Here is a 13676-nt window from a genome sequence, read left to right as displayed (position 1 = left end):
TTTTTATGTTTTTTATTTTTTTTTAAGTTTTCCTTACTTTGCAGTATTTTTCCACACCTGTTTAATTTTAGGCAGGGTGTTTCATTCCTTGAAAACGTGCATTTACTTATTTCTGAACATGAAAGCGGTATAAAAACTTTTGCAATGAAGCAAAGCCTGGGACACATGGTAACATTCACAATCCAGAGATAAAAAAACAAAAAAAAAAACGGTGAAATGTAAAGAAAAAATAATAATATGTGGATCTAGGTATCCTGTGGTCACATTGGATGACACCAGTTTGGAAAAATAGAATTCGCTTACCCGGTGATTTGAGGGTTAGATGAGTCTTCATAACCTCCTTGTAGAGGTCCTTGTGCTCTTCTAAATACTCCCACTCCTCCATGGAAAAATGGACAGTGACATCCTGACACCGAACAGAAACCTGACATATAATAATAACAGACTGAAATAATTATTTTTAGCCTGAAATGAGTAGAATGCGATAAAAACATGCCACCCCAAAGGTATCCATAGCTTTAACGTTACTTTTTTTAACCTCTCAAAATTCCCAGGAGCGCTCACCTCTCCAGTCAGCAGCAAAATGATCTTGTTGGTGAGTTCTAGAATTGTCTTCTCCTGGTTTCTCTTAATCTGTGAGCGAGATGGAGGCTCTGTGATGGAGATCTGGCTCTTGTCCCATCCTTTTGATGAACAAGGATGTCTGTTGGCTTTCATTGGGTCACTGGAGTTACCTACAGGCCCATAGTCCTAAAATTCAAGTACGTATATATATATATACACGTCAGATTCCATTAAAAGGTTTTATGGTACTTTAATATTGGTGGTCTATTGCCACGACAGGCCATTGATATCTAACTGGCACGGGTCCAACTTCCCGCACTCCCACCAATCAACCTTTTTGCAGTAGCTATGATGCCAGACGTTGTTCCATTTCTGTAGTAGAGTGCACTGATTACTGCAGCTCTGCTCCCATACACTTCAGTAGAGAAACAGACAGAGCTGCAGATCGGGAAGTGGGGTGGGTGTGTGTGGTGGCGGCACACTCTCACTGATCAGATACTTAAGGCTTATCCTGATGATAAATCATCAACATTAAAGGGCTTATGCAGAGTATTATGGACTGTGACATTTATTTAAGTGTATTTCCCAGTACTTTAAAAGGGGTTGTGTAGTGGTGTAATATTGATAACATATCATCCAGATAAGTTATCAATATCAGATCAACACCAGAACCTCTGAAAATCAGCTGTTTGACTGGGCGACGGGCCTGCGGCGCTCGTGCTGCCTCCTCTTCAAAGTTTCTTTGTAGCGATGGTGCAAATGTTTGTCCCCTTCACTTAAAAGAGTGAGTGTTGCAACCCCTTCAAGCAGTTGATCGGCTGGGCTGATGGGAGTTGGACCGCTGCTAATCTGATAATGATGACCTATTTGGAGGACCTTATCCTTAGATCTTTCTTTTGTGTAATTAGATGACAGATACAATAGTTACATAAAAAAAAAATATATATACAGTGGCGGAAATAATTATTTGACCCCTCACTGATTTTGTAAGTTTGTCCAATGACAAAGAAATGAAAAGTCTCAGAACAGTATCATTTCAATGGTAGGTTTATTGTAACAGTGGCAGATAGCGCATCAAAAGGAAAATCGAAAAAATAACTTTAAATAAAAGATAGCAACTGATTTGCATTTCATTGAGTGAAATAAGTATTTGAACCCCTACCAACCATTAAGAGTTCTGGCTCCCACAGAGTGGTTAGACACTTCTACTCAATTAGTCACCCTCATTAAGGACACCTGTCTTAACTAGTCACCTGTATAAAAGACACCTGTCCACAGAATCAATCAATCAAGCAGACTCCAAACTCTCCAACATGGGAAAGACCAAAGAGCTGTCCAAGGATGTCAGAGACAAAATTGTAGACCTGCACAAGGCTGGAATGGGCTACAAAACCATTAGCAAGAAGCTGGGAGAGAAGGTGACAACTGTTGGTGCGATTGTTCGAAAATGGAAGGAGCACAAAATGACCATCAATCGACCTCGCTCTGGGGCTCCACGCAAGATCTCACCTCGTGGGGTGTCAATGGTTCTGAGAAAGGTGAAAAAGCATCCTAGAACTACACGGGAGGAGTTAGTTAATGACCTCAAATTAGCAGGGACCACAGTCACCAAGAAAACCATTGGAAACACATTACACCGCAATGGATTAAAATCCTGCAGGGCTCGCAAGGTCCCCCTGCTCAGGAAGGCACATGTGCAGGCCCGTCTGAAGTTTGCCAATGAACACCTGAATGATTCAGAGAGTGACTGGGAGAAGGTGCTGTGGTCTGGTGAGACCAAAATAGAGCTCTTTGGCATTAACTCAACTCGCTGTGTTTGGAGGAAGAAAAATGCTGCCTATGACCCCCAAAACACCGTCCCCACCGTCAAGCATGGGGGTGGAAACATTTTGCTTTGGGGGTGTTTTTCTGCTAAGGGCACAGGACAACTTATTCGCATAAACGGGAAAATGGACGGAGCCATGTATCGTGAAATCCTGAGCGACAACCTCCTTCCCTCTGCCAGGAAACTGAAAATGGGTCGTGGATGGGTGTTCCAGCACGACAATGACCCAAAACATACAGCAAAGGCAACAAAGGAGTGGCTCAAGAAGAAGCACATTAAGGTCATGGAGTGGCCTAGTCAGTCTCCGGACCTTAATCCAATCGAAAACCTATGGAGGGAGCTCAAGCTCAGAGTTGCACAGAGACAGCCTCGAAACCTTAGGGATTTAGAGATGATCTGCAAAGAGGAGTGGACCAACATTCCTCCTAAAATGTGCGCAAACTTGGTCATCAATTACAAGAAACGTTTGACCTCTGTGCTTGCAAACAAGGGTTTTTCCACCAAGTATTAAGTCTTTTTTTGTTAGAGGGTTCAAATACTTATTTCACTCAATGAAATGCAAATCAGTTGCTATCTTTTATTTAAAGTTATTTTTTCGATTTTCCTTTTGATGTGCTATCTGCCACTGTTACAATAAACCTACCATTGAAATGATACTGTTCTGAGACTTTTCATTTCTTTGTCATTGGACAAACTTACAAAATCAGTGAGGGGTCAAATAATTATTTCCGCCACTGTAAGGAAAAACTGAAAATTAGGAAAACTTTTCTGTTACAAGAGATTTCATGACCAAACATCTAAAACCATTACTGCATGTTCATACTGTGAAAACCCCTTTAATCCACCAGCATCAGAGTTTTCACTGATGCTGGCAGTAACAGTCGGGAGCCTGCCACTGACTGGGCAAGCACAGCTTCTGTGCCTGCCTGATCAGCACGTTATACTGTACATGGATGGTATGTGTCAGGAACAGGGAAGGGATTAAACCGGTTAACTACAGCCATGTGTCTATGCAAACAGAGAACCTGCTTTTCCACCCCATCCCAGAAATGTTAATATATTATTTTCAATGCATTACACATTTCAATTGCCATGTTATAAATTGGCGAAAACTGGCGATGGCAGTAAGGGGTTAATAATAAAAAAAAAAAAAAAGCACTAATATAGGAATGCAAAGTTTAGTAGAAGTAATATTAAAGAGTAACTAAACATTTATTCTCCACAAGGCATACAATAAAAGATAGTTATTTAACCCATTCACGCAACAGCCAGTTTGGACCAAATGCTGGAGCTCCATTTTTCAAATCGGACATGTCAGTTTATCTGGTAATAACTTTAGAACGCTTTTACTTATCCAAGCAATTCTGAAATTGTTTTCGTGACACATCATACTTCATGTTAGTGGTAAATTTAAGTTGATACGTTTTACCTTTATGCATAAAAAAATCCAAAAGTTGCATAAAATTTGGAAAAATTCACTATTTTCAAAATTAGAATTTCTCCGCTTTTAAGACAGATAGTGATACTTTATAAAATAGTTATTACTTTACATTTCCCATATGTCTACTTTATGTTGGCATCATTTTGTGAGGCTAGTTTCACACTAGCGGCAGGGGACTCCGATAGGCTGTTTCGGCGAGTGAACAGCCTGTCGGATCGGTTCTGCCGCTAGTTCACGTGTGCCCCCGGACTGCCACTCCGTCCCCATTGACTATAATGGGGCGAGGGCGAAATTCCAGCGGCAACACGGCATCGCACGGCCAGCGGAGGCCGGACTAAAAGAACTGCATGCAATGGGGACGGAGCGGCATTCCGGAAGCGCACGTGAACTAGCGGCAGGACAGATCCGACAGGCTGTTCACCCGCCGAAACAGCTTGCCGCTAGAGTGAAAGTACCTTGAATGGCAATTTTTTTTAAGAAGTTAGACGGCTTAGAAGTTTAGAAGCAAATTTTTAAGAAAATTGCCAAAACCAACTTTTTTAAGGACTAGTTCAGTTATGAAGCCACTTTGTGGGACTTACATAGTAGAAACCACCCATAAATGACCCCATTTTAGAAACTACACCCCTCAAGTTATTCAAAACTGATTTTACAAACTGTGTTAACCCTTTAGTTGTTCCACAAGAATTAAAGCAAATTGAGGGGAAATATTACCCCGATTCTGCGGTTTACAGAAACGTCCCATATGTGGTCGTAAACTGCTGTACGGCCACACAGCAAGGCGCAGAAGGAAAGGTTTTCAGGTGCAATGTCACATTTGAAGAGACCCTGAGGTACCCCTAGAAAGAAAACCCCAAAAAGTGAGCCCATTTTGGAAACTACACCCCTCAAGGTATAAATCTAGGGGTTAAGTGAATGTTTTGACCCAACAAGCGTTTTATAGAATTTAGAAACATATGGCTGTGAAGATGAAAAATGAACTTTTATTTCCAATATAATGTTGCTATAGCCCCAAATTAGTTTTTTATTTTCACAGGAGAAAATGCACCCCACAATTTTTTATGCATTTTTTCTCTGAATAGGGCAACAACATACATGGGGTCGTAATCCGCTGCTGTTTGGGGGCACGGCAGCATTTAGAAGGGAAGGAGCGGCATCAGGATTTTCAAACATGCAGTATTTTGAAATTGTTTTTAGGGGCCATAACATTTTTATTTTTTCACCAATCTAGCTGTGTGTGGGGGCTTGTTTTCTTTTGCAGGACGGGCTGTAGTTTTTGTTGGTATCATTTGGTATTATTTTAGGGTCTTTTTGATCACTTTTTATTAAAAAAAATTGTGAAGCTGAAGTGGGCAAAAATGGCAATTCTGTCAGTGTTTTTTATGGGGTCCCTCTTGCAGTAAATAGGATATAATAATTTTATTCTGTAGGTTGATGGGGATACGAAATTTATATAGTTTTTTTTATGTTTTACTACTTTTTCAGCATAAAATCACTTTTATGTTACAATTAAATGCTATTTTGCATTATCATATACTAAAGTCCATAACATTTTAATTTTTCACCAATGTAGCTGTGTGGGGGGCTTGTTTTTTTGCGGGACTGGCTGTAGTTTTTATTAGTATGATTTTGGGGTATATACGACTTTTTGATCACTTGTTTATTTTTTGGCGGAGTTGAGGTGACAAAAACAGCAATTCCGTCATTGTTTATTACATTAATTTTTTATGGCGTTCATCGCGTGGAATTAGTAACATGATACTTTTACAGATCAGGTCGTTACGGACACGGTGATACCAAATATGTGTAGTTTATTATTTTTTCATTTTTTTATGAAATATAAATGAACGGATTTGAGAAGACAATTTTTATTTTATTTTTATTTAAATTTTTTATTTATTTTCTTTACACTTTTTTTTTAAATCAAGACCTATTTGGATCTTGAAGATCCAGTGGGCCTGATGGCTATGCAGTGCATTGCAATATTCATCTATTGCAATGCACTGTATAGTCGTGCTACACTTCTGATCAGCCTTAGGGCTCATTCACACGAACGTGTGCTGCCCGTTGCCGTATTGCGGAACGCATTTGCGGATCCACAATACACGGGCACTGTTCCGTGTGCATTTCGCATCACGGATGCGGAACAGAAGCATGGAACGGAACACTACGGAGTGCTTCCTGGGGTTCCGTTCAAGTGAAAGGGTCCGCGATCCCCATGTGGCTGGGCCACGGTCAGTGCCCGTGCATTGCGGACCGCAATTTGCAGTCCACAGCACGGGCAGGGGCTTCACACGGTCGTGTGAACAAGCCCTTTGGTACATGGCAGCCCGGACGCCATCACAGGGCGTCCGGTTGCCATGGAAATTACTGGGCCGCTGTCATCGCAGCAGCGGCCCGATAAAAGAAAGAGGGAGCTTCCTCTCAACCCCATTGATGCCGCGGGCGGCTACTGACCGCGGCATCTCTGGGGTTAAACGGCCGAGATCAGTGCCAGCACCAATTTCGCCCGTGCCAGCTGTAAGTTACAACTGACACTCTCTGCTGATGGTGGCAGCTCCGTTCCCGAGCCGCCGCCAATGCACAGAGCAGAAGGGGGCATCAGGAGGTATATGGGGGGCAATGGCAGCATATGGGGGGCCTGTACTCATCAGGGGAACAGTGGCAGACATGCCTGATTTCATCGGCATTTTCTCAATGAAGCGCTCCGATTGGCTATTCTCTGCAGACTAACCAATCAAAACGCTTGCTGGCAAGGGACCACTCTCATTGGTCCCTTGCCGGCTTCCCCGTGTCTCTGCTCTCGGGGAGAGCGGAGACTCCGGGACTGTAACACTTTATAGTGTCACAGCGCCGGTAAGCAGATTGGACGTCACTGTACGTCCAAATGCAGTAAGTTACTTGCGATTTGGACGTACAGTTACATCCAAATGCGTGAAGGGGTTAAGGCAGTCCGTGAACAACACAAAAATAATGGAACAGTTTTTTTTCTTATACTACCCAAAAAAAAATGTTACAAGGCTTGTGCAGGCCATACATATTGATGACCTATTGTCAGGATATAGGTCATCAATATCTGATCGGCAGCAGTCCAACACCTGGCACCCCCACTAATCAGCTGTTTGAAGAGGAGGAGGCGCTCCATGTGAGCACTGCTTCCTGTTCATTACACTGCCCATCGTCTCGGTTTCAGTGGTGCAGTGTAATGACAAAACAACATTGCTTACCGGTAATTGGTTTTCTCGATACCCATGACGGCACCCCATGTGACCAGAGACCTTCCATCCGGGACAAGAAACCTGAGAAGATAAAAGGTTCACACCCCCACCAAGCACCAGTGATAGTAATAAAACAGTACTCCGGAGGTGAACACACTTAAGAAAAGAGAGAGAGAGAGAGATCCAATACGGTACATTATATCTCTTCTGATTTAGACTGTTCATCAGGGAAATTCCCTAAGAACTTTACAGAGTAGAAGGCTACTCCGTATTAAACCTATTAAGGTTAATATATATATATATATATATATATATATATATATTATATATATATATATATATTCCGGCAGAACTTGCTTTTATAGTTTATCAGGTGCACGCGTCTCACCCTTGACATCAGGCATGTATATCCATGAAAAATCAACGCAGCACTCTTCTTGTAAAAAAAAACGCAGTGTCTTTATTCACACATGTGACACGAAATAGGCAACGTTTCAATCCCCTTCCGGGATCCTTCTCAAGCCAAGTGCACAGACCAAAATCATGCTGGTGTCTATATACATATCCAGCTTTTCATTACACGTGTACACAATTATTTAATCAAGTAATTACAATTAATAACAGCTGATACAAAGTCAAGTGTTGTTAGAAAAATTCAGTCCATTCAAATATTTCAAGTGTCTTCTCATATTGTGTTCTTGGTATATATCCCCATAAATGTCTTTATATAAAGTGCTTTGTGCCAACAAAGTGCACCTTCACATAAAAATCGATATAAACAATCACATATTGCAAAACGGTTCAAGTGCATTTTAAAACCACAATAAAATCCCTTGGCTATAGTTAGTTCATCAGTTCATCAGGACAGAGAGGCGCGTTCTGCTATTCAATGCAATTCATCCAGCTTGCTGTTTTTTTTAAAAACGCATGGTGTGAACACCATCCATCAGGCGTCATATCTCAAGTGTGGACCAGTCTGCACAGAAATCCAGTGATGTGAGTGCATATCAAGCCACTGCAGCATAAAAAAAAATAAAAAAATTTCACCTTTTTTAGATCATCTTTTATCCTCGTACTCGCTGTATTCATGCAATTATACCTCTATACTACAATGCAACTCACCGCCCTACTGGTTCATGCGCAGTCACTCATCCACACCATGTCAGTAACGCTACACCACAAACTATCGAATGCTTGAAAGTCGGTGTGAATTACCGCCAATACCCGCATGCGACATTGTGTATAAACACCATCTACGTCAAATATCACAAAAAGAATTACTGGCACTATTAGATCACCTTGCAGGACGCCTCTCTCGTCCCATGAATCCATATATCTGTAATACAAAAAAATGTTGTTATCTATGCAAAAATTCATATCTGGTCTCTACACTCAATGTAATGATGCATCTGGAGATCATGCAACGGGAGCCCATGCCCTCTATCTCATACCCACCGTAACACGGTAATCTACATTTAACCCATGGGGTTTCAATGTACCAAGGCGATGTATCCATTTTAATTCGCATTTCTTCAAAAGAGTAAGTCTATCCCCTCCTATTTTCAAAACATTAATTCTTTCTAAAATTGTGAATTTCAGATACTGTTCCTTATGCTGTTTCTCCGAAAAATGTTTAGCCACAGGAAGATCTTTCCTTTTATCTCTGATAGACTGTCGATGGTTATTTAATCTCGCCTTGATATCACACGTAGTCTCCCCTACATAGAGCAAGTGACATGGGCACCATAATACATATACTACCCACGACGAATCACAAGTCAAGTATTCTTTAATATCAAATCATTTCCCTGTCTGTGGATGCGTGAATTCCCTACCCTTCTGCAGATACTTGCAATTCACACATCGCAGACATGGGTAACAACCTGTCCTCTTAGTTTTAAATAAAGTCTGTTGCACTTTTTTTTTTTATAACCCTCTACCTCTGTTCTAACAATCCTATCTTTGATGTTTCTGGAGCGTTTGTACGACATCAAAGGCGGTGCAGCGAAGCCCGAAATCGCAGGGAATCCGCTCCTCAATGCACCCCAATGTGAACGCACAATACGCTCCATCCACTGCCGGACTTAGCTCATTAAATGTCGTTACAAATGGTATCCTCTCCATATTTAGTTTCGTTTTAACTTTTAACAAAGTATCACGAGTTATTTGGTCAGCTTTAATCCTATTCTCCTGGATAACCTTTTTAGGGTAACCTCTTTTTTCAAATGAGTTTTCCAATTTTTTTAAAGAGGACCTTTCACTAGGATAAAACATCTAAACTATACAGACATGTGGAGCGGCACCCAGGGATCTCCCTGCACTTACTGTTATACCTGGGCGCCGCTCCGTTCTCCCGGTATATTCTCCGGTATCTTCATAGTTAGGCTCCACCCAGGGGAACTTGCCGGCGTCTCATTCTCCCATGCTGTAGCGCTGGCCAATCGCAGCGCTCAGCTCATAGCCTGAGAGGCTTTTTTTTCTCTCAGGCTATGAGCTGAGCGCTCCGATTGGCCAGCGCTACAGCCTGGGAGAAGGAGACGCTGGCAGGATCCCCTGGGTGGAGCCTAACTATGAAGATACCGGAGCCTATACCGGGAGAACGGAGCGGGGCCCAGGGATAACAGTAAGTGCAGGGAGATCCCTGGGCGCCGCTCTACATGTCTGTATAGTTAGTTTAGATGTTTTATTCTAGTGAAAGGTCCTCTTTAAAGCACCTTCCGCATGTTCCTCATTGTCTACGATTTTACATTTTTCGAGTGGACACCCACGAAAAACGATCAGGTCATTACCTTATGGCCAAATGTTGAGAGTAAAAAGAATTGTAGACAATGAGGAACATGCGGAAGGTGCTTTAAAAAAATTGGAAAACTCATTTGAAAAAAGAGGTTACCCTAAAAAGGTTATCCAGGAGAATAGGATTAAAGCTGACCAAATAACTCGTGATACTTTGTTAAAAGTTAAAACGAAACTAAATATGGAGAGGATACCATTTGTAACGACATTTAATGAGCTAAGTCCGGCAGTGGATGGAGCGTATTGTGCGTTCACATTGGGGTGCATTGAGGAGCGGATTCCCTGCGATTTCGGGCTTCGCTGCACCGCCTTTGATGACGTACAAACGCTCCAGAAACATCAAAGATAGGATTGTTAGAACAGAGGTAGAGGGTCATAAAAAAACAAGTGCAACAGACTTTATTTAAAACTAAGAGGACAGGTTGTTACCCATGTCTGCGATGTGTGAATTGCAAGTATCTGCAGAAGGGTAGGGAATTCACGCATCCACAGACAGGGAAATGATTTGATATTAAAGAATACTTGACTTGTGATTCGTCGTGGGTAGTATATGTATTATGGTGCCCATGACACTTGCTCTATGTAGGGGAGACTACGTGTGATATCAAGGGCAGATTAAATAACCATTGTTGCGGAGCTTCACGGTATACCCTTAATATCTTCATTTAAATCCCTGTGTAGCTGAAGAAGCAGGTCAATATCCAAGAGACAATTTCCCCAGTGACTGGACGACACACAGTTTGGGAATCAACTGACTTTACTAGGCATGCGCACCTGGTTTCAAACTGCCAACAGCCTCATTTACATACAATACATAGATTACTATGGTACAAGGAAAAGTGGGGTCAAACAATAGCAAGGGCTGAGACAACACCCTGCTGGGGAAACAATGGGACAGGAAAAGGGGGGAGGTGAAGAGGTACAGACAAGAAAGACATTCTGTAAGTGGCTCGGTTTGCCACAATGCTCCCCCAGAACTAACCCGGCATACACAGTCTGATCCCAACGGATCGGCTTGGGGATGTCCGGAGGAGCGCTCACAGATCACTTTTCAAGTTCAGTTTGTCTGGATAACCCGTCGGCGTTGCCATTTTGCTTCCCAGGGCGGTAGTGGATAGTAAAGTCAAAAGGCTGCAGCGCCAAACTCCAGCGCAGCAGCCGGGCATTGTCTCCTGACACCCTGTTCAGCCACACCAACGGGTTGTGATCTGTGAGTAAGGAAAAGGGGTGTCCATACAAATAGGGCTGCAGCTTTTTAAGGGCCCACACCACGGCCAGGCATTCTTTTTCTATGGCGGCGTATCTTACTTCCCGGGGTAAAAGTTTTCTGCTTAAGTAAGCCACTGGATGCTCGCCGCCATCTTCTCCGACTTGGCTCAGAACTGCCCCCAATCCAAACATAGAAGCGTCTGTGTGGACGAGAAAGCGTTTAGTTGGATCAGGGGCGGCAAGTACAGGGGAATTCACAAGAGCCGTTTTTAGTTGCTGGAATGCCTGCTCACACTCTGGGGTCCAGACTACTATCTTAGGGAGATTCTTGAGGGTCAAATCGGTGAGGGGTTTGGCCAGGGTACTGTAGTTGGGTACAAATTTACGGTAGTATCCTGCGGTACCTAGGAATGCCAGTACTTGAGTTTTGGTACGAGGGGTTGGCCATTTGGCTACAGCCTCTACCTTAGCCGGTTCGGGTTTTTGTTGGCCGCTCCCTACCCGGTGTCCTAGGTATTGGACTTCTGCCATCCCTATATGGCACTTACTGGGTTTCAGAGTTAATCCTGCCTCCCTAATACGGTCTAGTACGGCTCCTATGTGGGTCAGGTGTTCAGTCCAGGAGTGGCTGAAGATCGCTATATCATCTAGATAGGCGCAAGTGTACTCCTGGAACCCATCCAATAGCCGATCCACCATCCTCTGAAAAGTAGCCGGAGCGTTTTTCATCCCGAATGGCATGACCTTAAACTGGTACAGGCCAAACGGGGTGACAAATGCCGACTTAGGGATGGCGTCTTCGGCTAGGGGAATCTGCCAATACCCCTTACAAAGATCTATTGTGGTGAGGTATTGGCCCCTGGCCATTTTGTCCAGGAGCTCGTCTATCCGGGGCATAGGGTAGGCATCGGATACGGTCTTATCATTAAGCCTCCGGTAGTCTACGCAGAAGCGGGTAGTCCCATCCCGCTTCGGCACCAGAACTACTGGGGAGGTCCAAGGGCTTTCAGAGTGCTCTATGACTCCTAGTTGTAGCATTTCTTCTATTTCCTTGCGCATATTATCCTTTACGGATTCAGGTATGCGGTAAGGAGGTTGGCAGAGGGGCGTCTGCCCTGGTGTTTCTACTCTGTGGGTGGCTAACGGGGTGTACCCGGGGAGATTAGAAAAAGTGGTTCCTTTTTCCCTTATTAGACTATGAGCCTGCGCCCTTTCCTGGGGACTCAGCCGTTCACCTAACTGAACCTCTTCCAGGTCCTCTTTCTGGCCCTCTTTCTCTAGGAGGTCTGGGAGAGGTAAATTGTCAAAGTCCTCTGCCACAGAGGCGCAAATAGCGGTCACCTCTTCTATGCGCTCGTAGTAGGGCTTCAGCATGTTCACATGGAGCATGCGTCTGCCCCCTGCTCCAGCGCACGGGCCGATCACATAGGTGGTATCGCAGATTTGCTCCACCACCTTGTATGGGCCCTGCCAGGAGGCCTGCAGCTTGTCATTAGGGACTGGCTGTAGGATTAACACCTTCTGCCCGACCTGAAAGCTGCGGTCCCTGGCCCCCTTATCGTACCATCTGCGCTGTCGTTGTTGGGCCGCTTGGAGGTTAGTACGTACCGTCTGGGTCAGAGCCTCCAAGCGTTTCCTAAACTCCAGCACGTATGGGACAATATGGGTACCATTCGTAGTTACCCCTCCCTCCCAGTGTTCTCTGATAAGGTCTAAGGGACCCCTCACTCTCCTCCCGAACAATAATTCAAAAGGGGAGAATCCCGTGGATTCTTGGGGTACTTCCCTATAGGCAAAGAGCAAGTGGGGCAAAAACCGTTCCCAGTCTTTTTGAGTGTCTATGAACGTGCGGATCATCTGTTTAAGTGTTCCGTTAAACCGTTCACAGAGCCCGTTGGACTGGGGGTGGTAGGCGGAGTTTAAGATCGGTTTCACCCCACACACTTTCCAGAGTTGGTGGGTGACCTCTGCAGTGAACTGGGTGCCCCTATCCGAAATAATCTCCTGGGGAAATCCCATACGGGAGAATATTCGCATAAGGGCATCGGCTATAGTCTCTGCATGTACGTTGGTCAACGCCACTGCCTCTGGGTATCTAGTGGCGTAGTCCACTGCGGTCAAGATGTATTTCTTGCCGCAGGGACTGGGTTTCGCTAGGGGTCCTATTATGTCTACAGCTACTCGACTGAAGGGTTCTTCAATTATGGGCAGGGATCTGAGTTTGGCTTTATAGCGATCCCCTCTCTTTCCTACCCTCTGGCAGGTATCGCACGTTTGACAGTATTGTCTAATATCCTTTGAGATACCTGGCCAGAAGAAGTTCTGCGTCAGCCGATGTTTCGTTCGGCTGATTCCTAAATGCCCTGATAATGGTATAGCGTGCGCGATGCGCAGCAACTCTTGTCTATACTTTCGGGGTACCACTAACTGCTTAGTGGGCACGGGTATGGACCCTGCTACTACCTTCTCTGCATAGCGGTATATGAGACCTTTGTCCCAAGCATATCTCTCTCCCTCCAACCCTCCTTGGTCCTTATTTATCCTATCTTTATATACCTGCAGGGAGGGATCTAGGGCCACCTCACTTCCAAATTCCAGGGGGGCATCCCAGGGGAGAATAGGAGGG

General features: G+C 44.1%; 1 protein-coding gene across 2 annotated transcripts in view; it reads right to left on the bottom strand.

Annotated features, from left to right (window-relative positions):
• LOC121004438 (zinc finger protein 2-like) overlaps positions 1-13676 on the bottom strand; it is a 53689-nt gene that overhangs the window by 14211 nt on the left and 25802 nt on the right. For both annotated transcript variants that reach the window (XM_040436651.1, XM_040436652.1), the window contains 2 exons: positions 565-750; positions 304-424 (listed from right to left, as the gene is read on the bottom strand). In XM_040436651.1, coding sequence (XP_040292585.1) covers positions 304-424; positions 565-750 — 307 coding nt within the window. The remainder of the gene's footprint in view (positions 1-303; positions 425-564; positions 751-13676) is intronic.

The sequence above is a fragment of the Bufo bufo genome, chromosome 6 (genome assembly GCF_905171765.1).
Source record: "Bufo bufo chromosome 6, aBufBuf1.1, whole genome shotgun sequence".
Classification (NCBI taxonomy): Eukaryota; Metazoa; Chordata; class Amphibia; order Anura; family Bufonidae; genus Bufo; species Bufo bufo.
The sequence above is the reverse complement of the archived record's forward strand: the minus strand, read 5'-3'. Positions and strand labels throughout refer to the sequence as shown.